Source organism: Nicotiana tabacum, chromosome 17 (assembly GCF_000715075.1).
Source record: "Nicotiana tabacum cultivar K326 chromosome 17, ASM71507v2, whole genome shotgun sequence".
Taxonomy (NCBI): domain Eukaryota; kingdom Viridiplantae; phylum Streptophyta; class Magnoliopsida; order Solanales; family Solanaceae; genus Nicotiana; species Nicotiana tabacum.
In genome coordinates, this window is record NC_134096.1 from 142,170,314 (window position 1) to 142,192,334 (window position 22,021).

General features: G+C 34.1%; 2 protein-coding genes across 4 annotated transcripts; both read left to right on the top strand.

The window, feature by feature from the left end:
- The first annotated feature begins 1,914 nt into the window (after nucleotides 1–1,914).
- Nucleotides 1,915–4,789, top strand: LOC107823029 (endoglucanase 2-like). Its single transcript, XM_075235220.1, has 6 exons — nucleotides 1,915–2,327; nucleotides 2,428–2,711; nucleotides 2,786–3,220; nucleotides 3,558–3,708; nucleotides 3,806–3,972; nucleotides 4,099–4,789. Exons 1-6 carry the CDS (start codon nucleotides 2,120–2,122, stop codon nucleotides 4,435–4,437), a joined length of 1,584 nt encoding a protein of 527 aa, XP_075091321.1. The 5' UTR covers nucleotides 1,915–2,119; the 3' UTR covers nucleotides 4,438–4,789.
- A 783-nt stretch (nucleotides 4,790–5,572) lies between these two features.
- On the top strand, nucleotides 5,573–12,076 carry LOC107823025 (uncharacterized). 3 transcript variants are annotated; one of them, XM_075235222.1, is made up of 3 exons: nucleotides 5,573–5,713; nucleotides 6,979–7,872; nucleotides 11,685–12,076. In XM_075235222.1, exons 2-3 carry the CDS (start codon nucleotides 7,013–7,015, stop codon nucleotides 11,857–11,859), a joined length of 1,035 nt encoding a protein of 344 aa, XP_075091323.1. In that variant the 5' UTR covers nucleotides 5,573–5,713; nucleotides 6,979–7,012; the 3' UTR covers nucleotides 11,860–12,076. The 3 variants fall into 3 exon arrangements, with proteins under 3 accessions (XP_075091323.1, XP_075091322.1, XP_075091324.1); XM_075235221.1 differs by having other exon boundaries at nucleotides 5,594–5,859; XM_075235223.1 differs by having other exon boundaries at nucleotides 5,618–5,756.
- Nucleotides 12,077–22,021: the final 9,945 nt, after the last annotated feature.

Sequence of the window (22,021 nt, forward strand, 5' to 3'; positions counted from 1 at the left end):
TTGTTCGTTTTCCTATTAGAAGCAGCAGCAGTGATAGCAATAACAACAATGCAACCAGCAGCATCAATGATAATGACAACGAATCACAACCCATAACACCACCAAACACGTTGGAGATTCGATACCGAAGACGTTCATCTAAACGAAGAAAGCAGAAGGAAGAAGAAATGATTAATGCAGCAAAACAAGTTGCCAAACCTAAGCCTCCACCTAAGGAATGGGAATCCATGACTCTGACTGAGAAAGCATTGGAGCTGTATGTGGGAGAAAAAGGCCTTTTGTTTTGGCTCAACAAATTTGCTTATGCTTCTATTTTTATTATAATTGGGGCTTGGATACTATTCCGATTTGTTGGTCCTGCCCTCAACCTTTACCAGCTGGATACACCTACTCCTCTTGCTCCTGAATCCATGTTCACAGGTTCAGAGAAATCTTGACCACTGGAAACTTCAAGTTTAAGATGAGAGCAGAAGGAAGAGACATTTGTGTTCAGGAATATTCCAATTTTTCCCCTGTTTTCTTCTCTGTCGAAATTTTGTACTACTCTTGTATGTAACTCGAAACTTAACAGAGTTAAGCAAATAAACAAGCCAATACACTCTCCTGAAAACTAGCTAGTACTATTGCGTTTCGTTTTTCTCTTTCACTAGCTAAAAGGGGAAGCTACAAATCCATCAACTTTATTTTTCTCTTTTTAACTTTTGAGGTTAGTGGTAACCTTGTCTGCTTCTCTCATTCCAATCCATAGAAATTATACTATGTGATCTAAAGGTGTCATGTGCATGCATCTCGACATTTTCAATATGTTTCCAACTAGTACTTAGTATTTTCTTTCTTATTGGAACTACAATTATTTCTCTATGGCTTGTTCAGGCCTCTTAATTATAATACTGTATCGAAACAGAGTTCAGTGGTAATCGAAGTACCTTGTGTTGTTTGCAATAGCAATATTGGAAAATTAAAAGGAGTAATGAATGGTGACTAGTTGACATTGGTGACTGGATGATGGTTCTACTAGTCAATAATCTAAGAGATTCTACGCGGTGGTTAGCTACCATTGTTGCTCAATTTTCTCATTTCACATCTCCCAAAGGCATTTCTTCATTTTTCATTAGCTATCATTTTTTCTACAGTTATACTAATGGAAGAAAGTTTTAGGGATTGAATAAGTAGAATGTATTTTGGCAATACTATTAAAAACTGTCACAAGATATCCGAAGTGAATCATTGTCGAGAGTTTTGACTGAGTAGGAAGTTTAAGAAAGAAAAGAATATTTTTGAAACTTGTGGTCTAAAAAAAAAGTATAAATTATTTTATTAAGGTAAAATAAGAAGTTTAAAGTTAAATTACTTCTAAATACAAGAAAATATTGAGTATTCTTTTTAAGATAAACCTAAAGTGAAAGTGTGTCACATACAATCGGACATAAATATACATAACTTTCTTCCGCTTGGTTTCCATTTATCACATACAATATATAGGACATGAAAGGTTATAGAATACAAAAGAGGGAGCAGGCATAGTTGGAATAGTTAGAAAAGGTATACTGGGTAATATATTGTTGTATCTCCTTTCGTAAGCGGGAGGCTTCTATATATTATATTGGCGGCATACGTTTGAAAGAGGAATAAGCATCATGATTCTCGTTAAAAATAGTTCCAAAAAGTTGTTCGTTGAAGTAGAGAAATCAATAAAGTACTACATTGTTGGCATCATTCATTGCTGACTTTGCACTACCTGATTGGCAGCTTCTCAATAAAGTATTGGGTTTCTACAATTACGTACTTAGTTTCACATCTTTTATTAACAAGATATCATCATTCTTCACAATAAAGGAAAAAGACAAATCTCAAATATGCCGGTTTCACCTCCATCTCCTGTAATATGGTGATTGTCCAGATACCCAAATAGCATATATAGTGCGGCTTCACGGGAGTACAATTTAGCTCATTATCATGATCGAGTCTCTCAGTTTATTTTGCATTTTCATCATTCGGCATGCTGGAAAAGTCGTTCCTTTTAATATATACGTGTCCCTTAAATTCAAAGAATGGAGGGTACGATACGGTCTGATTTAATTTTGCTCTGAAATATTTTGGTGAAGAGAACTGAAACTGAATGGAAAAAGAAACACATAAGGATAAAAGATGGTTCTGGCGAGGGGTGGTCATTTTTTCTTTTGTGGCTTTCGTTCTTGCTGCAGTTTTATTCAGTTTCCGCAAATATTTTCATCCTTCTGATTCTTCAAAGGCTGTTACCCACCAAGTTGTTGATAAATATGCAAATGCTCTTAGCATTGCTATGCAATTCTTCGACGTTCAGAAGTGTAAGACTATATATATATATATATATATATATATATATATATATATATACCCCTAAGGCTAATGCTTATTTTGTTTTCATATTTGAATTACTGCTTGCAGCTGGAAAATTGGTGAATAATAAGATTGCTTGGAGAGGAGATTCAGCTATGGGAGATGGAAGCGAAGTGAATTTGGATTTAACTAAAGGAATGTATGATGCTGGAGACCATGTGAAGTTTGGATTTCCAATGGCATTCACTGCAACTGTTTTATCATGGTCCATTTTGGAGTATGGCAACAACATGAAGTTGGTGAATGAGCTGGAAAATGCCCAAGAATCCCTCAAGTGGATCACTGATTTCCTTATTAATGCACATCCTTCTGATAATGTCCTCTATATTCAGGTAAATTAATCCCCTTTGACAATTACCAACTATTTTCAGTATGAAGTATCTTTCTGTATTTTTCTACAAGAAAGGTGGGTGACCCAAAGCTGGATCACACGTGCTGGGAAAGGCCTGAGGTCATGACAGGGAAAAGGCCTCTCACACAAGTGAACGCGACGTATCCAGGGACAGATGTTGCAGCAGAAACTGCCGCAGCAATGGCAGCTGCATCTTTGGTGTTCAAGTCAATTGACTCTGTCTACTCAGAGAATCTTCTTAAGCATGCCCAACAGTTATTCAAGTTTGCTGATACTTATAGAGGTTTGTACAGTATCAGCATACCTGAAGTGCAGGAATTTTATAATTCTACTGCATTTGGGGATGAACTCTTGTGGGCAGCTTCCTGGCTTTATCATGCTACCGGAGACAAATCTTACCTTAGCTATGTAGCTACAAATGGCGACACGTTTGCTAATTGGGGAAATCCATGTTGGTTTTCTTGGGAAAATAAGTTGGCTGGAGTTCAGGTATTGTACTCATACATTACCACGAAGTTACATGTACTCCAGAATATTAGAACTGATAGTATCTGTTTGAAATGTGTTTGCATCAATAGCATGAAGCTGGAAAAATACTATACTTTGGAATTTGGAAACACAATGAAGAACACGAAATCTTGCTTCTGTTCTACATTGCATCCTTAGCTTTGTTAAAATAAGTTAAGGCACATAATTTGGTGAAGCATGTGCCATTATTCTCATAAATAATATTCACCAACAAGTAATCAGTATTGGCTTGTGTTTATTCTTCAGAAGATAGATTCCAGCAGCTAACAACTATGTAGATTTTTTACCTTTGATTCAGGTCCTATTATCAAGGGTCAATTTATTTGGTTCAAAGGAAGATATTTCAACTGAGGAAAGTCTTTCACTCCAGTTGTACAGACAGACTGCTGAGACCTTTTTGTGTGGACTTCTACCTGAATCCCCAACGGCAACATCTCAAAGAACACCAGGTATTATGATCCTGTCAGCAAGTCATTGTATCATTATGATCTTTTTCCTTTTACAAAGAAAGGTAGGTGCAATAAAACTAGTATAATTTTGTTGCAGATGGCCTCGTATGGGTTAACCAGTGGAATCCATTGCAGTATTCTGTGGCCTCTTCATTTTTGGCAGTTGTTTACAGTGATTACATGCTTAGCTCCCAAACACCAAATTTATATTGCATCGGGGAGCTATATGAACCAACAGAATTGCGCAACTTTGCAGTTTTACAGGCATGTATTTGCTTATTTCAAAGTTCAATTTTCGTGATATTAAATGGCACGGCCAGTTGAACATGTCATTGTTTCAGATGCATTATATGTCAAGTACATTAAACATCTGTCTTTATTTGTTTCCAGTTGGACTATATATTGGGAAACAATCCGATGGAAATGAGCTACCTTGTTGGTTATGGAAGTAGATATCCTCAGCAAGTTCACCACAGGGGTGCTTCAATTCCAGTAGATGTTAATTCTAATTGCAGTGATGGCTTCAAATGGCTGCATACAAGAGAACCTAATCCAAATGTTGCAGTGGGAGCTCTTGTTGGAGGACCATCCCTCAGTGATACATATATGGACTCTCGGAACAACATTTCCCAAAGTGAAACCACCACTTACAACACTGCCCTTATTGTTGGACTCATCTCAGGCCTGATCACCTCTTCATCACTAGTAGAGTCTTTTGTGAGAAACTGAAACATAAACTCCAGACACTGTGTTTTCCTTGTTAGGTCAGTGAAAACCGCACATGGTTCACCATACAAGTAATAACGCTATAACTTAAGCGCAAACACAACTGCCGCCAGCTCCAAACGCCCTGCCTTAACCTGTCCTTACTGTGATTCTTCACCTAGTCTATCCTCTATTCAGGCAGATATGTCCCTATGAACGACTACTGTGACAAATGAAAGGAGTTGCCAAAATGTAAATTTGTAGTAATATTTTTCAACCATAGAATGACAGTCAGGTCCTTCCCCGGATCCCCGCATTGCGAAAGCTTAATGAACCCCCTTTTTTTTTTTTTTTTTTTTTTTTTTGCATATGCCCATGCCATCACTGCCATGTGTATCTTTGAGTTGGGCATTTTCTGATGATCCCAAGTGCCCTTTCGTTGGGTGTACCTATGTATATATTTGAAGAAAAAAGAATAAGATCATCCCATCCGTTATAGTATTTGAAGCAGGTACTATATAGTATGATTTGACTGTAGTGTAAGATTTTATCACAATTTATATTAATAATAAAAAGAAGTGTGGATTTTTGTTACATAGTTAGGTATCTATCATATAACAAGTCATATCCTCAATTAATTTTTAATATTTCCCTTCATATTGATTGGGAAAAAACAATCAATAAACCACTTAAATTAGGCAAATATAATGTCTATGGAGACACGTCATAGTTGAAGTTACAATTCAAATGACATTAGCTGAAATTCTAGTGACTCTTATTTATTGATACCTAATTAAAATTTTATTATGTATAATTAATATTAAATACTATCAATTATCTATGTCTCAATTCTTAGACTCTTGTACTAAATGAGTTCATGACCCATCTCTGTATTTGTAAACTACTTGATTCCACAACTATCAACGGTATGAATTCCTTATCTATCTTTTAGTATCTACAATTATCATAGTGTCTCATAAATATGAGTTGTTTGGTATATATAAAAGTTCACGTAGAACATGACACACAATCTTAAAGCAATTTTATCTCATTTTATCCTCTAAATCCATTTTGGTGGTTTTATCATAGTATAATGGACTAAGATAAAATACTCAAAGGTCCCCACTATAAAATTTGTGAAATTTTTTTAAAGAAACTCGAAAAGGAAAAGGCAGAGACAACAAAAGCAAGAAAATGTGTGAGAGAACGTAATCATCAACATTCAACATAATCACCTGCCAATTTGTCTCCTGTTCATAGCCTCATCTGAATCTCCCCAAATTTTCCCTCAATTTGCGAGGTTCCTCTTTCTCTATACCTTGAATTCTTTCCGAAAAAAAATTGTACGTTTTTGGTTCTGATCGCGTCTGTTTCCGTTGCAATTCCTTTGAATGTTGATCGGAATTTGATGGGTATCGGTAGGACGGGTTTAATCCTATGATATCGGTATAATTTATGCAATAATTTTGTCCCTTTCTTTGTCTGAAATTCTAATTCTCTACATGAGTGTTTTTTTTGTTTTTGTTTTTGTTTTGGGTGCGTTGGGGGGGGGGGGGGGGGTTCGACAGATACTGGGATTCCTCTTTCTTGGATTTTTATGATTTTGATTGATGAAAGAAGCCATTTTTACAGTTGGATTTTGGACTTATAAGGATGTACCCGGTTGACTGATATCTTCACTCCCTGCCAAATTATTTTTGTATGTGCTTTCCTTTTTTAGGCGTGCTAATGGCACTATTTTGCCACGAATTTGTATCACTTTATGGTGTTCTTTATATACTTTATCTGGAAATGCTGTCTTTACGGGAAGTGAAATTAGGCTGCTTAAAGTTTGGATGCCAAAGGAAATTCTAACAACTGTTTACATAGACATAGGCAGATTGCTTAAATTTGACGAGTTCAATCTATAGGTTCTTATTACTGATCCGATTACACCTTAGAACTTTTGGGTTCAAGTTTAATATTTTTAAAATTTTTAATGATTTTTCACATGTATATTTATGCTCCATGCTCCATCTAGACCGTACATAGGACAATATCTTCTTATTTTTCTTGATTTCTGTTTGCATTTAAAAGTATTCTGCCTTGTTAAGGCTTTTGTGCAAGTGTTCCACCACAACAACTTCTACCTCAATCCCAAGCTAGTTGGTAGGCTATATGAGTCCTCAATATCCATTTCGTCTGGTACTCCAGTTGGACCTCTTCCATTTGAATACGTAATAATATTTTGAAATGCATTTTGTATTTTCTAGACTAAATTGCTAGTGCATTCCGAAGAAAATGTGATGCATTTATTATGCTTTATCTTGTAAATGTCATGGGAATTCCTCAACAAGTGTTAACGGAGTTTAGTTTAGCCTTTTTATCTGAATATTCTGCTTAATGCATGAAAGTGATTAAAATCACCATGGAAGGATCTTTATTTTTGATCTGAAAGTTCAAGAACTGCATGGTGGTGATTAGAGTTAAAGTTTTGATATGATTCTCATGTGGTTCATTGTGATTTGACCAACTTTCTTCTACTACTTAGTACTTCCAAATGTTCCTAAATTTTTATTTTCATAGGTTCCTGAGCTCACATCACTGACTTGATAAGGTGATGGTGGGTGAGGAAGATATTGATCTCTCAGCTTTAAAATCCCAATTGGCTCAAACAGACGTTACTTGGAAGCTAGAGATGGAGAAAAGTCAGTCCCAAGTGGATGCTTTGCAAGCAAAACTGTTGGAGGTAAAAGCTTGTATTCAAGGATCAGAGGAAGATACAAAGAGAGAGTTAGATGCTCTATGGCATAGAGTCAGAACTGCTACAACGTTGATGACGTACTTGAAAGCTAAAGCCAGAGTCATGGCTGTTCCAGATTTGGCCAATTCCTCATGCGGTATCAAAGAACTAGATGGAGTAGGCCTTGTAGATAAAAATGGGATACCATTATCCGGTTGGTCTAGGGATGTAGATCTCTCGTCTTTTGATGATGCTGATGATGAAACATGGATTAGACTTTCGAGTAAACATGGTCACCTTGATGAACAAGATGGATCTTATATGAGTGAATTACTCAGAAGTGCACAGTTGGTTACAGATGTTATGGAAAGTCTTGTAAAGAGGGTTATAATGGCGGAATCTGAAACTGCTATAGAGAAAGAGAATGTAACGGTTGGTGAAGAAGAGATTAAAAGGAAAGCGCTCCAAATTGAAAACATGTCTGTTAAGTTAGAGGAAATGGAAAGATTTGCTCTGGGTACAAATCTTATCCTGACTGAGATGCGGCAGAGAGTTGAAGATTTGGTTGAAGAAACTTCTAGACAGAGGCAGAGAGCTGCAGAAAATGAGCAGGAGCTTTGTCGTGTTAAGAGAGACTTTGAGTCTCTGAAATCCTATGTCAGTAGTCTCATTAGTGTGAGAGAAACACTTCTATCATCAGAAAAGCAATTCCAGACTATTGAAAGGCTTTTTGAGCGGTAAGTATTCCCCTTTCGTCAAAAAGAAATTTTCATAACCATAACATGCTGGCAGACCTATTTCCTTCTTTCCTGGCTATGCAGTTTGTCTGTGATGCATGAAGTTTATAGTTAAATATATCGTTTTTCTCTCACTTTCGTACCACTGCATCTTATACTTGCCCTGCAGCTTGCTTTAATAACTGGAATACAAATGTCAAAGCACAACTTCTTCCTGTGTGTTCGAATAACGCTTGCCTTGCAGCTTGTTTATAATAATTGAAATACAAATGCACAATCATAAATTCACTGCATATTATATGTGTGTCATTTGGTAAGAAGATGCTTTGATAGCTCCATCAATTGCTACCTCATTTCTCTAGTTTGCTTGTTGGTCCCTTTTCGTTTATAAATGTTACTTTCCAGAGTAAATTTTTTCCTTGTTTTCACCTTTAGGCATTTATTTACTTGAAGGGAATGCAAGCGTGAACGCTCATTTGTTCTAAGTGCTTTATACATTTTTCCTTCGAGTGTGGTTGATTTAGATCATCAATACCATAATGGACTCTTGGACATGCTTAGTGCTATAACGTCCCTTTTAATCTATCGGGCTATTATAGGATCTTGTACTGATCCAGGGCCATCATAGCTTCTCCTTTTCTATTATTTTCAAGGCTTGGGGTGGGATGGGGGAATATTTGAAACTTAATGGTGTTGGTCATTGTTCAATGCAAAGGGCTGGGAGCCTGGGACTGTATGAAATTAACAATTTTGGGCATTATTCACATGACGTTATCAGGGATAGTTGAAACTAAAGAGAAATAAAAAAGTCCAAATTGTTGCTTATGGAGTTCTTTTACTTTATTTTGAAATGTGCTTTGTTGCACTAGGTAACTCCCAGATGCAAGACAGATATACCATCCGAAATATTGAGAAGTGATTGGAAAGCTTGATTATTCTTCAAGCTTGGTTGAGAATGTATAGCAGTTACTAGTTTACAATATGGTAAGATACAGATTCTAGGGAATAAAACATCTCCTAATATATGGCTGATGTAATATGGTCTTAGGCAATCCTCACCTCATGAGCTAGCTTTTGAGGTTGAGTTGGGCCCAAGGTGTATTTTCTTTACATGAGTTTTTGTGAGAACTTACTTCATAAAAAAAATTATTTGTGAGAAGTTCGATCAACCAGTCGAAGCAGCAGAGCTTAGAGTCTTTACTCTATGTAAAGTACACCTATTTTAAGGGTGTACGGGGGCCAAAAAACACAAAATTAAAAGGGTTTCTCTATTTTTCATAAAATTACTGGGTAAAAACTAAATTTCTTGGGGTTTTTTATAAAAAGTTTTGGATGTGTGCCGAGAGTTGCAGAATGGCACCCCAATAACCATCTTATCTTGCCCAGTCCTGGATATACTGTGTGACAGCACACTGGCTTGTCAAAGGCTTTTTTTTCTTACATATCAGTCCAGAAACTAAAGAATCACAAAGTATAAACAGTTTGATGATGCCAGAATGAAATAGTTGAGAATAATTAGTCTTATAGGGTGGCCACAAAATCAGAAAGAAGGCTTTACTGCTAGTTTGTAACTCCTCTAGGTTAATCCAATATTAGGCAATAGTGGGTAGTCAACTTCATCAATTAAGAAAGTTTGGCAAATGGTTTTTGGTGAATCGATTATTGATTGCGAAATGTGAAGATTGAAACCTGGATTAACGAAAAAATTGAAATCACAAATTTCAAGATGGCTGAGATCTGAAGTTGTTGTTTTGCACGTTCTCATGCATAAATGGTTACGTGTTGAATCCTAGTTCTCTCAATCTTTTATTAGTAAAAGAAGTTGTGTTCTCTATCTTATGACATAATGTTGAATAATCTTTTTCTTTTGATTTTTTTGCTTTTGAGAATGAAGTTGAATAATCTTTTTCTCATTGATAATATTTTTGAAATCTAGAACTTTTAAGATGCATTATATTTAAAATGATAGCGTTATTCGCACTTTATCCAATTAAATTGACATTTTAGTGTTGAGCAATACTGATTTTATAAAAAATTATTTATTGTTTTAGTTGTAACTTAATTGGTAAAATCATCTGCTTAAAGATATAGAAAAAGTTATACAATGACCCGGACATGTTGAATTATCAAAGAAGCACCCCTTTACAGAAGAATGGTAGATGTTATGTTCAACAGATTTCAGTCTTTCCTTATGATATGTTGAATGTCTAACACAAATCTAGACTTCTAAATTCCTACATGTGATGTCAGTACTTGATTATGCAAGATTTCTCCCTTTTTCCGCCCCTTCGAGCTGCTTGCTAAAATTAAAGTCTGAAGTCTTGAGCTTGAAATTTGAGTTACAGAAGTTCAAGTATTCATGTATAAATATATCATGAATACAAATTGAAGAGATCCTCTTTAACATTTATTAATTTGAAGCTGAAATATGATGATCTCTTCATTATGGATATGTTTTACTTCTTTAAAAAAAAATTGTGTAGCAAAACTAAATTCCAATCTTCAAATTACAGGTTTTCCCTTTAATTATTTGTTTTGTTTTTTCTTCCATTTTGTGTAACAAAACTACCTTATTTTACTGAAGTTCTGTATGCAGATCTCCATCACTTTAATAAATATTAGTTTCATATAAAAAATTTAGTTTTTTTAATTGCTATATATATACATGTAATCCTTTCATGTCACTGAAACCCAACATTGAGAAAAACAACAAATATGAGAAACTACAAATAAATAAGAAAAGAAAACTATTTTTCTCCTCCCTTTTGAGCTTATCTTTCGTTCTTTTTTCTTTAATTTCATGATATTTTTTTAATTTATTTTGTTTTCGTTTATATTTTTTAGTATGCAAATATTATTTTAACAAAGTGAATGGAGAACGATAAGATTAGATTCATGATTTACCATTATTTGAAAAAAAAAGGATTAGATTCATGATTTAATAATACTTGTCAAAAAGATAGCCGGTCCAATAACCAGTAATTTAGATGATATAGTTTTGCAGACTATTAAAACTTGATGCAAAAGAGAATTTTTTTTACACTTCTAGGTTAAATTACTGTTGTATTTTTGTTACAAGTTGGAAACCCAAGAAAGGTATGCATAATTTTCTTAAAACTTTAAATGGTGGAAGGTCAGAAACGATGTTTTAAGCAACCATCTTCTGTATGTTAATAAAATATTCATTTTACAGAATATGAGAATATAGTGAAGAATTATGGCCTCAAAGAGTGACATTGTTTAGGCTCAAAATGATTTACTTGTTGCCTATTTGCACCACGATCCTGTATTTCATTGCTCTCTTGCTCAACCCAATTAGCATCTTAAAGTAGTTGGCAGCTGTATGACTAAGTAACATAGTAGTAGTACAGAACAAAAAGAGAGCACGAACTCGGATGAAGTTTCATCTGATTGGAATCCAGAGAACATCACTTGTCCTCACTGCTATATCTATTTGAGCAAATATTAGCTTTAAACTTTGTGCTCTTACAACTAGCTTAGTGAGATTTTGTTAGGTTGGCTTCCCAAATGGTCATGAATCATGACTATGTCTGAAGACCTGTTTGTCATCTAATTAGCACATCAAGATAGAATTCTGACCACTGTATGAGTTGTTAATATTTATTGGTTGAAGTATCCATCCTTGTCAAAATACAACAGCAGCAAACCAAGTGTGACCACAAGTGGGCCTTGTCAAAATATGACTGTATTTTTGTGTTATATCCCAATCAGCACGAAATGTTAATAATTCATTTAAGTAATATTTCATAATCCCTGGGATTTGTGTGCTGAGTTTGTCTTATATGAACCAGGCTGGTTGCCAAGACAACACAATTGGAGAGTGAGAAGATGCAGAAAGAGGTTGAAGTGCAAAAACTGATGGAAGAAAATGTGAGGTTGACTGCTCTACTTGATAAGAAAGAGGCACAACTTTTGGCCATGAATGAACAATGCAAGGTTATGGCGCTTAGTGCTTCAAATATTTAGTTTTTTGTGTTTAAGACTCTTTGTTCGTTGTGGGGGTTTGTCATGTTCCTTGTGGCCCTCCAGCTTAAAAAGTTGAATGAAACAAATGAAACCCTTCTATCCAAGTAAATGCAGCTTTGAGAGGAACCTTTGTACCCCTAGTTGTCTTGTACTTAAAATGCAAAATTAGTGATGTACCAAAGTTGTCTTTTTAATAAGTGACAATTATTTTGTTGAAGCATGCTGAGTTCGAGTGCCTAAATTAGTGATGTACCAAAGTTAAGTTTGAACTGGTGGACATGCAGAGCAAAAGAAAGAAGCACTTGGTTAAAACATTTATGTTTTAGACATAATTTTCAATCTCTGAGGTGCTTGGTTATCTTCAACTCTCAAAATCTCTTCTTTGATGATCACAATATTGAACAGATAGAGAAGAATGATTCCAGCCAGCAATAACAATTAATCTTCTGATAAATAGATTTTCTTGGCTTTTTGTAATGATGTTAAGTTCTAGGACATATTACCCATATTTATGTTACAATTATATTATTTTTTTATTAGGCAAATATGTTATTTGATTTTTAATATTCTGGTTAACGTCTATATTTGTTGCTAAAATAATTTTGAATAACTGAAAAATATTAAAATTGCTAGTATTTGGCCATATGAAAATAAAAAATTGAAGAAAGAGAGAAGTATAGTCAAAATATATTTTTTATGCCCAATACCTTGCATTTAAACTAATCTAGTATTTGGAGCCAGATCACATATTTTTGTAAGAAAACACAAAAAGAAAAAAAGAAACTCATAATTTTTCAATACTGATCTATGCCAAACAATATTGATGGGAAACCTCGAGAAGACATAATAAGCCGCCGATCTCGAGAAATTTTTAAATGTTTATTAAGTGAAATCATACTTGATTTTAAAATTAGCTATTCGTACATTTTTCAAATAAAGAAAAATTTAACATTCAAAGCTTTAATTAATTTTAGAATCTTAGTTTTTAGAAAAACAATTAAATTACTGCAACAACAACATACCCAGTCTTATCTCACACCGTGGGGTCTGGGGAGGGTAGTGTGTACGCACACCTTACCCCACCTTGTGAGGATATAGAAGCTGTTTCCAATAGACCCTCGGCTCAGGAAAGCATAAGCACCACATTAATGAAAATATAGACAAAAAGGGACGGTACCAGAAAGCCATATAAAAGCAGAATAAAAACAACAAGATATTAAGGTAATCAACAATGAAAGAAAATAACGGTTAGTCATAAAAATACAAACATTAACAATACAATAATTTCTTTATAATTTAGTACAATACTTTAATTGTTACATTTACTTTATAAATTAATATACTTAATTTTTAAATACCTAATAGAATAACAATGTTTATATTTAGCGTAGAAAAGGATATCAACTGTTAAATACGGCCTAAACCTAAAAGAAATGCAAAGTGGTCAAAAATTTGTACAATCCGAAATATTAGGAAATTAATTTAATGAATATTTATAAATATTAAAAAAATAATTAAACGATTATTTCTAAATATTAGAAAAATAATAAATGACTATTCCTAAGTATTGGATTAAATTACTATTTTGTCTAGTGCAGATTCTATTTTTTAAGGGTAAAAAAGGCGAATAACATTTCGCTAAGGGTTTTGAAGAGTGTGTGTGTGTATGTATGTATATATATATATATATATATATATATATATATATAAAGATTAATGATAATCATTAATTGTCTAAACAGACACAGACAATTTACAAAGGAACAAGTAACGCATACTAATCAAACTCTAACACTAAAATTGACGTCAATGTGATTTATTCCACACAATAAAAAAGCTACAGAAAAGAAGTTGAGATGAAGTCAATCTATGGCTGCATAAGAGGCTGAATTGCTGGAGCAGAAGCTAAGGGCAGAGATCTCTCATTGGTAAGAGAAGTGGAACCTATTACAACAAATATAATGACTACGACCATAAGAGTGGAACAAGTAATTAGAGCTACAGAAATTAAGCCTGCTCTAAATAGAACTAGTGTTTGTTCAGAACGTGAAATATAAACAACAATGTTAACCATGAGAAGCAAACAAGTAATGGCTACAACTATAAAGAAAAAACTTGCTGAAAGTATTTGTTTTTGACTGGAAATTAGAGAATATTCTGCCTTCTTAATGTCCTTCATAGCAATTTCTGATGCATGTAAAGAAAGACATGCTACAATTGTTAGACAAATAGTTTGGAATACAAGGATGACTTTGTCTAATTGCCACTTGGGCTCTTCTTTTGGCAAACATTTTTCAATTGACGACATCATTCACTAATTTGTTTTTGGAACTCTTTGAGAATGTATGTGCTTAATTTTAAGAATGGGAGCAAAATAAGAACCTTAAATAGACAAATGAAATGACTATAGAGGATTACATAAGTCGAAAATGATTAGCTAACGTAACTAAATGGAGAAAAGGGGGGGGGGGGGGGACGTAACTAGCGGGAGAAGACCTAGCTAATAAACTCTTTCAAAATCTTTAAACATATCTCTAATCCTTCTTCAAACTAAATTAGATATTAACGATATGAGGAACCGGGAATCAAAAAAAGCGACTATATTGCAATTTACATAGTCAAATGTGTTGGATTTTTCCTTCTATTTTTCCTAAACTTATGGATCGATAGACTTTTACGGAAGAAAAAAAAAATTCAGTATAATGTTAGTCGAGAAAAAAAAAAATGTTAGCACAACAAACCTACAACTATTAAGAAATGAGAGCAAAATAAAATAATATAGTAATAGAGACAAGATGTATATGAGTGGAATGTAGAAGTTATCTTATTCAAGTGTGTTTCTTGTGTGTACTTTATAGGATAAAGAATACCCTATTTATAGGATATAAGATACATGAAAGGTTATAAGAATACACCTAAAGGTTACAAATATTAAGTGATGAATTAACTAAGTACATGAACTCAAATGGTTCATGGAATAGGGATGTCTAGGAGTATTCAATGGACATCCACTTCAACATATTCATAACACTCCCCCTTGGATGTCCATCTAAAAGATAATGTGCCTCGTTAAAACCTTACTAGAAAAATTCAGTGGAAAAAAGCCTAGTGAAGGAAAAAGAGTACACATATCTTGTAATACGCATTGAGTGCTGCCTCATTAAAAACCTTACCAGGAAAATCCAATTGGGACAAAACCTTGGTTAAAGGAAAAAGAGTACAGCACGTATTATACTCCCCCTGATGAAAGCTTTATTTGATATCTTGGAGACGACGCATTCCAATCTTATGTCTCAGCTTCTCAAATGTTGATGTTGGCAATGCCTTAGTGAATAAATCTACTAGATTGTCATTTGAACGGATTTGTTGAACATCTATCTCACCATTTTGCTGAAGATCGTGTGTGAAAAAGAACTTTGGTGAAATGTGCTTTGTTCTGTCTCCTTTGATATATCCTCCTTTAAGTTGAGCTATGCAAGCAGTATTGTCTTCATACAATATCGTTAGAATCTTCGTTTTTAAAGAAAGACCACACAATTGTTGAATATGTTGAGTCACTGATCTCAACCATACACATTCTCGACTAGCTTCATGAATAGCTATTATCTCTGCATGATTGGAAGATGTAGCGGCTAAAGTTTATTTTGTTGAACGCCATAAAATAGTTGTACCCCCACAAGTAAATAGATAGCCTATTTGAGATCGAGCTTTATGTGGGTCAGGCAAATAACCCGCATCTGTATAACCAATCAACTGTGAATTGGATTCATAAGAATAAAATAATTCCATATCAATAGTCCCTCGGAGGTATCTAAAAATATGCTTAACACCATTCCAGTGTCTTGTTATTGGAAAGGAACTAAATCTTGCTAATAAACTTACTGCAAAAGTTATATCTGGTCGAGTATTATTTGCAAGATACATTAGTGCCCCAATTGCACTAAGATATAGAGTTTCATCACCAAGAAGCTCTCCATCATTTTTATGAGGTCGAAATAGATCTTTATTTATATCAAGTGATCTCACAACCATCGGGGTACTCAATGGACGTGCTTTATCCATATAAAAATGCTTTAGGATCTTTTCGGTATAAGTTGATTGATGGACAAAAATTCCATCTTTCATATGCTCAATTTGTAGAGCAAGATAAAATTTTATCTTTCCAAGATCTTTTATTTCAAACTCTTTCTTCAAACAGTCTACTGCTTTTGGAAGTTCCCCAGGAGTTCCAATGATATTTAGATCATCAACATACACAACGATTATAACAAATTCAGATCCATACCTTCTTATAATACACAAGGACAAATTGGATCATTCTTATACCCTTCTTTCAGCAAATACTCACTCAGACGATTATACCACATTCGCCCTAATTGTTTCAATCCATATAAGGATTTTTGAAACTTTATTGAACAAGTTTCCCAAATTTTTTTATTAGTTTCAGAAATTTTGAGCCCTTCAGGGATTTTCATATAAATTTCCTTGTCTAATGTGCCATACAAATAGGCTGTGACAGCATCCATTAGGATCATATCAAGCTTTTCATGGACTGCCAAATTTATAAGATACCTGAAAGTGATTGCATCCACCACAGGAGAATATGTCTCCATATAATCAATGCCAGATCTTTGTGAAAATCCTTATACCACAAGTCGTGCTTTATATCTAACGACTTCATTTTCATCATTTTGTTTTCGCACAAAAACCCATTTGTATCCCACTGTCTTTATTCCTTTAGGTGTTCGGACTATACGTCTGAATACTTTACGTTTTTCAAGTGACGCTAATTCTGCCTGGATAGCGTCTTTCCATTTTTGCCAATCATTTCTCTGTCTACATTCATCGACAGATCTTGGTTTAAGATCCTCATCTTGTTGCATTATTTCAATAACAACATTATAAGCAAAAATATTGTCGACAATAATATTATTTCGGTTTCACCTTTTTTCCGTAGAGACATAACTTATTGAGATCTCTTCATTCTTATTATTTTCAGGTACCTGAACCTCTTCTGAGGTCTTATCATTTGTTATGTCACAAGGCTCATTTTGAGCAATTACCTCCATATTATGATCTCCTAGATCATTTGCTCCTTTTCGCTTTCGAGGATTTTTATCTTTGGAACCAATTGGTCTACCACATTTCAAGCGTGGCTTAGACTCATTTGCATTTATAGATTGTCCAACCGGGACATCAATTCGAATAGGAGCATTAGCAGTTGGAATATGTGACTTAGTCACCCTTGGTAGGTTAGTGAATGCATCAGGTAGTTGATTTATAATATTTTGCAAATAAATTATCTTTTGAGCCTCGTGTTCACATTGATTTGTTTGAGGATCTAAATGAGATAGTGATAATGCATTCCAATCTATCTCCTTTTGCAGCTTTTTATTTTCTCCCCCTAATATTGGGTATACTGATTCATCAAAATGACAATCAGCAAATCTTTTCATAAATAAATCTCCAGTTATAGGTTCCAAATATTTTATAATAGAAGGAGATTCATACCCAATATATATCTCCAATCTTCTTTGGGGTCCCATCTTTGCGCATTGTGGTGGAGCAATTGGAACATATACTACATATCCAAATATTCTAAGATGGAAAATATTTGGCTCTTGACCAAAAGCCAATTGTATTGGGGAGACTTTATGATAACTTGTGGGTCTGATCCGTACAAGAGCTGCTGCATGCAAAATAGCATGGCCCCATGCCGAAATGGGAAGTTTTGTTCTCATAAGCATTGGTCTAGCAATTAATTGGAGGCGTTTGATCAATGATTCCGCTAGACCATTTTGAGTATGAACATGAGCAACTAGATGCTCAATTGTTATCCCAGTTGATATGCAATAATCATTAAAGGCCTGGAACGTAAATTCACCAGCATTATCAAGACAAAGTGTCTTAATTACATAATCTGAAAATTGTGCTCTTAATCTTATTAATTGAGCTAGTAACCTCGCAAATGCCAAATTGCGGGTTGATAACAAGCACACATGTGACCATCTTGTAGATGCATATATCAAAACCATATAATATATGAATGATCCACATGGAGGGTATATGACCCCACATATATCACCCTGTATACGTTCCAAAAATATAGGAGATTCAACTCCAACTTTAATTACTGATGGTCTAATAATCAGTTTTTCATGAGAACATGCAGTTCTTTAGTTTGAAGAATCTTCTGTTTCTTCAATGAATGACCATGTGAATTCTCAATTATTTTGCGCATCATATTATAACCGGGATGGCCCAATCGGTCATGCCAAATAATAAAATCATTAGTAAACTCCTTGTTTACTATGGCATGTGATTCAACTACACTAATATTAGTGTAGTATAATTCGAAAGAAAATGCGAGAAGCTTTTCAAGCACATACTTTTTTCCGCTTTTATTGTAGTAATATAGAGGTATTCAACCTTTCCTTCATTGGTGGTCTCAATATGATAGCCATTTTGGCGAATATCTTTAAAACTCAACAAGTTTCTTTGAGACCTACTACAATATAATGCATCATTAACAGCCAATATAGTTCCTCCTGGTAGTAATACAGTCGCTCTTTCAGAGCCCTCAATTAATTTTGTACTACCGGATATTGTTATGATATTGGCTTCTTTCATAATTAAATAAGAGAAATATCTCTTATCTTTTAACATGGTGTGCATCGTAGCACTATCCAGAAGACATATTTCTTCTTTATTATTCATACGGCCAACTGAAGACTGGAAAGTTTTCATATTCTTCAAGAAGAAAAAAAATACATCATAAGTAATATTGAAAAATTTAAAAACAAAAGAAACTACATTTATGAAATTAAATACTAACAACATAAAAAGTTTTATTCAAAACATGAACTTCATAAAAAAATACATTTATTCTTATAATGTTTTTCAATAATAAGTCTTCAGTTATGATGCTCAAAGAAGTCTCCAGCTTCTAAATGAGTAATATCTGCAAGGCCTTCAAAAATATCATCTTTATAGGCAAGGTTTGCTTCAAATTTATCATGATTATTCATAGGTTCCGCCTCAACATTATTTTGAAAGATCAAGTGAGTGTTAACTTTATTTTGTTTCTCTTTTATAGATGCTTGATAAAGTTTGATAAAATATTCAGGAGTACGTCAAATTCGTGCCCAATAATTTTTCATACCATATCGGTGGACATTATTACCTTTGTCTTTTGAACAATTATTCTGAGAATCCTTATTGTTCTCTTTTTTATAACGACCACTATCATGGTGATTATTATTTCGTCCCTTGCCATGCCTACATATATTTATACGACCATGATAATTATTTTGTCTTCTTTCAGACTTTTGATTTATCGCTATGACATTCGCTTCTGGGAATGGAGCTGACTCGATACTGGGGCGGACTTCATGATTTTTCATTAAAAGATATAATTTTCACACTGCCATTATTATATCATCAATATGGATCATTGGGACCTGAACCCAATATCTTACACATATGAGACGTGTTAGGCCATTAATATGATGTGACATGAACCCAATATCTTATCATCATGGTGCACCAGGACTTGAACCCAGAGTCTTATCCTCATGGTGCAGTGGGACTTGAACCCTCTATCTTATGCTCATATAATATTTATCACAAATTATCTCATTCTCTTTAGAGAATGGAATATAATTTTAGATTGCCACAAATTCAAGTTTTGATAAATTTAATATAGTATAAAACTATCTTACTAAATAGTAGAATTAATCTACATGATAAAAAAAATTATAACAAGTAGTATGCCTTTAATATTCTGGGTATAAATATACACATGTCATGAAGGCATATTAATAGTAGTGAATCATTAAAATAATTAATAGATATTATAGTCGTTTCATACAAATTTACCAATTACTTTCAACACACTAATTCATATGTACTATAACTAGTAGTCCCGTTCGATTTGCTACATATTACTAATATTTGCCATCGTCCAAACTTACGTAAATGTAAATACCGAAGATTCAATAACTAATACCTTTGGAATTAAGCAAAGCAGGATATGTTATCATTATTATTCCATTAAAAAATATGTCACGCATATCAAGATTACTAGTTTCAAAGATCAAAGAATTTTAAATCAGATGTTATACCTAACAATAAACCGAATTCCTCCTAATATTTCACAAGGTTCTTTCAATATCATGTCAAAGTAATGATAGCATGCTTTCCTATTTCATAAGGTTAAACTTAGAACAAGCTGGCATGACAATTTAAATTAAAGCTTACTGTTTTTTTTAATACCAAGTCATGTATATCCAAAGCAAAGTCATGCATGTAGTGATTTATATAATTCAAATATGGTAGAAGCAAATGGATGTGTACCTGAATTTGTAAGAAAATTGACTAACTCTTTAGGAAGAAGATAATACCCGATTGAAGTAAATATTTCAATTGGTTAGAATAATTGTGCTGATAACGTATTAAGAAATGAGAGCAAAATAGAACAATATAGTAATAGAGACAAGATGTATATGAGGGAAATGTAGAAGTTATCTTATTCAAGTGTGTTTCTTCTGTGTATTTTATAGGATAAAGAATACCCTATTTATAGGATATAAGATACATGAAAGGTTACAAGAATACACCTAAAGGTTACAAATATTAAGTGATGAATTAACTAAGTACATGAACTCAAATGGTTCATGGAATAAGGATGTCTAGGAGTATTCAATGGACATCCACTTTAACATATCATAACAACAACGATATTTAACAATAAACTTCAATTTTTAATTTCATTAAAATATCAATAAAGGATCAAGCTGGCCTAATTATTTTTTATTTCATATAATTTGATTAGCTCATTAGATGCAACACTAATTAACCCCATAGCCAATGAATATAAAAACAAGAAAAAAAGACGTATAAGGTTAAAGGTGCTTGTAACGACCCGACCGGTCGTTTTGCTTTCTAGAACCTCGTTCCCCTAAATAAGACTCCACGTATGTGCTTTTACTATTTTATGACTTGCGGGGATGGTTAATTTGAGAATTGAAAGGGTTCAGGTTGAAATCGGAACAATTGGTTCCTTAGGTTGGCCTTAAAAGGTCAAGTTTGACTTCGGTCAATATTTTGAGTAAACAACCTCAGAATCGGAATTTGATGGTTCCAATAAGTTTGTATGATAATTTCAGACTTGGGCATATGCCCGGATCGGATTTTGGATGACCCGGGAGCATTTCAACGCCTAATATCAAAAGTTAGTTCTTGAAGTTCTTTAAAATTTGGTTTGGAACGGGTTTTGGTGATATCAAGGTCCAGACGGAATTCCGAGACTTAGAATAGTTCCTTAATATCATTTAAGACTTAAACACAAAATTTGGTGTCATTCCGAGTTGATTTGATAGGAATCGGACGAGCGGAAGTCTTTTTGGAAGTTTTTGAATTCATGAGTCAATTCATGCGTTTTGGCATCCGATTCATAGTTTTGATATTATTTTTGTGTTTTGATCGCTCGAACGAGTTTATATAAGGGTATTAGACTTGTGTGGGTAGTTGGTGTGGAGCCCCGAGGGCTCGGATGAGTTTCGGACGTGCGGAAGGGATAAAAATCACACCAGATTTCGGGTGTTTCTTGGCACCAGTTGCAGGTCTCACAAATGCGAGAAATAGTTCGCAAATGCGGACTTCGCATTTGCGAGATGAACTTCGCAATTGTGAAGAAGCTCATCCTGGGGATTTTTCGCATTTGCGACACCTAAGCCGCATTTGCAAACTTAGCAGTGATCGCATTTGCGACCCCTCCGTCGCATTTGCAACCGTAGCAGCTGGGGTGAGGCTTCGCATTTGCGAGCGTTTTGTTGCATTTGCGAATCTGGTGTCGCAAATGCGACATCAGAGGCGTGTGCCCAGCTCATTTAATGCGGGACTTAGGCCATTTATTTCATTTCAGTTCATCTCTTGGGCAAGTTTTGGAGCTTTTAGAAGGGAATTTTTACCTAGCACTTTGAGGTAAGTAATTTCTATACAACATAAGTTAAATACATAGATTATAGGTAGATTAACATGTAAATATTAGTGAAAATTAAGGGTTTAGATGAAAACCTAGGTTTTGGGTAAAAATGGGATTTGACCACGAAAATGGTTATGGAATTTGATAGAAATCATATACTCTTATTCCTAAGGTTAT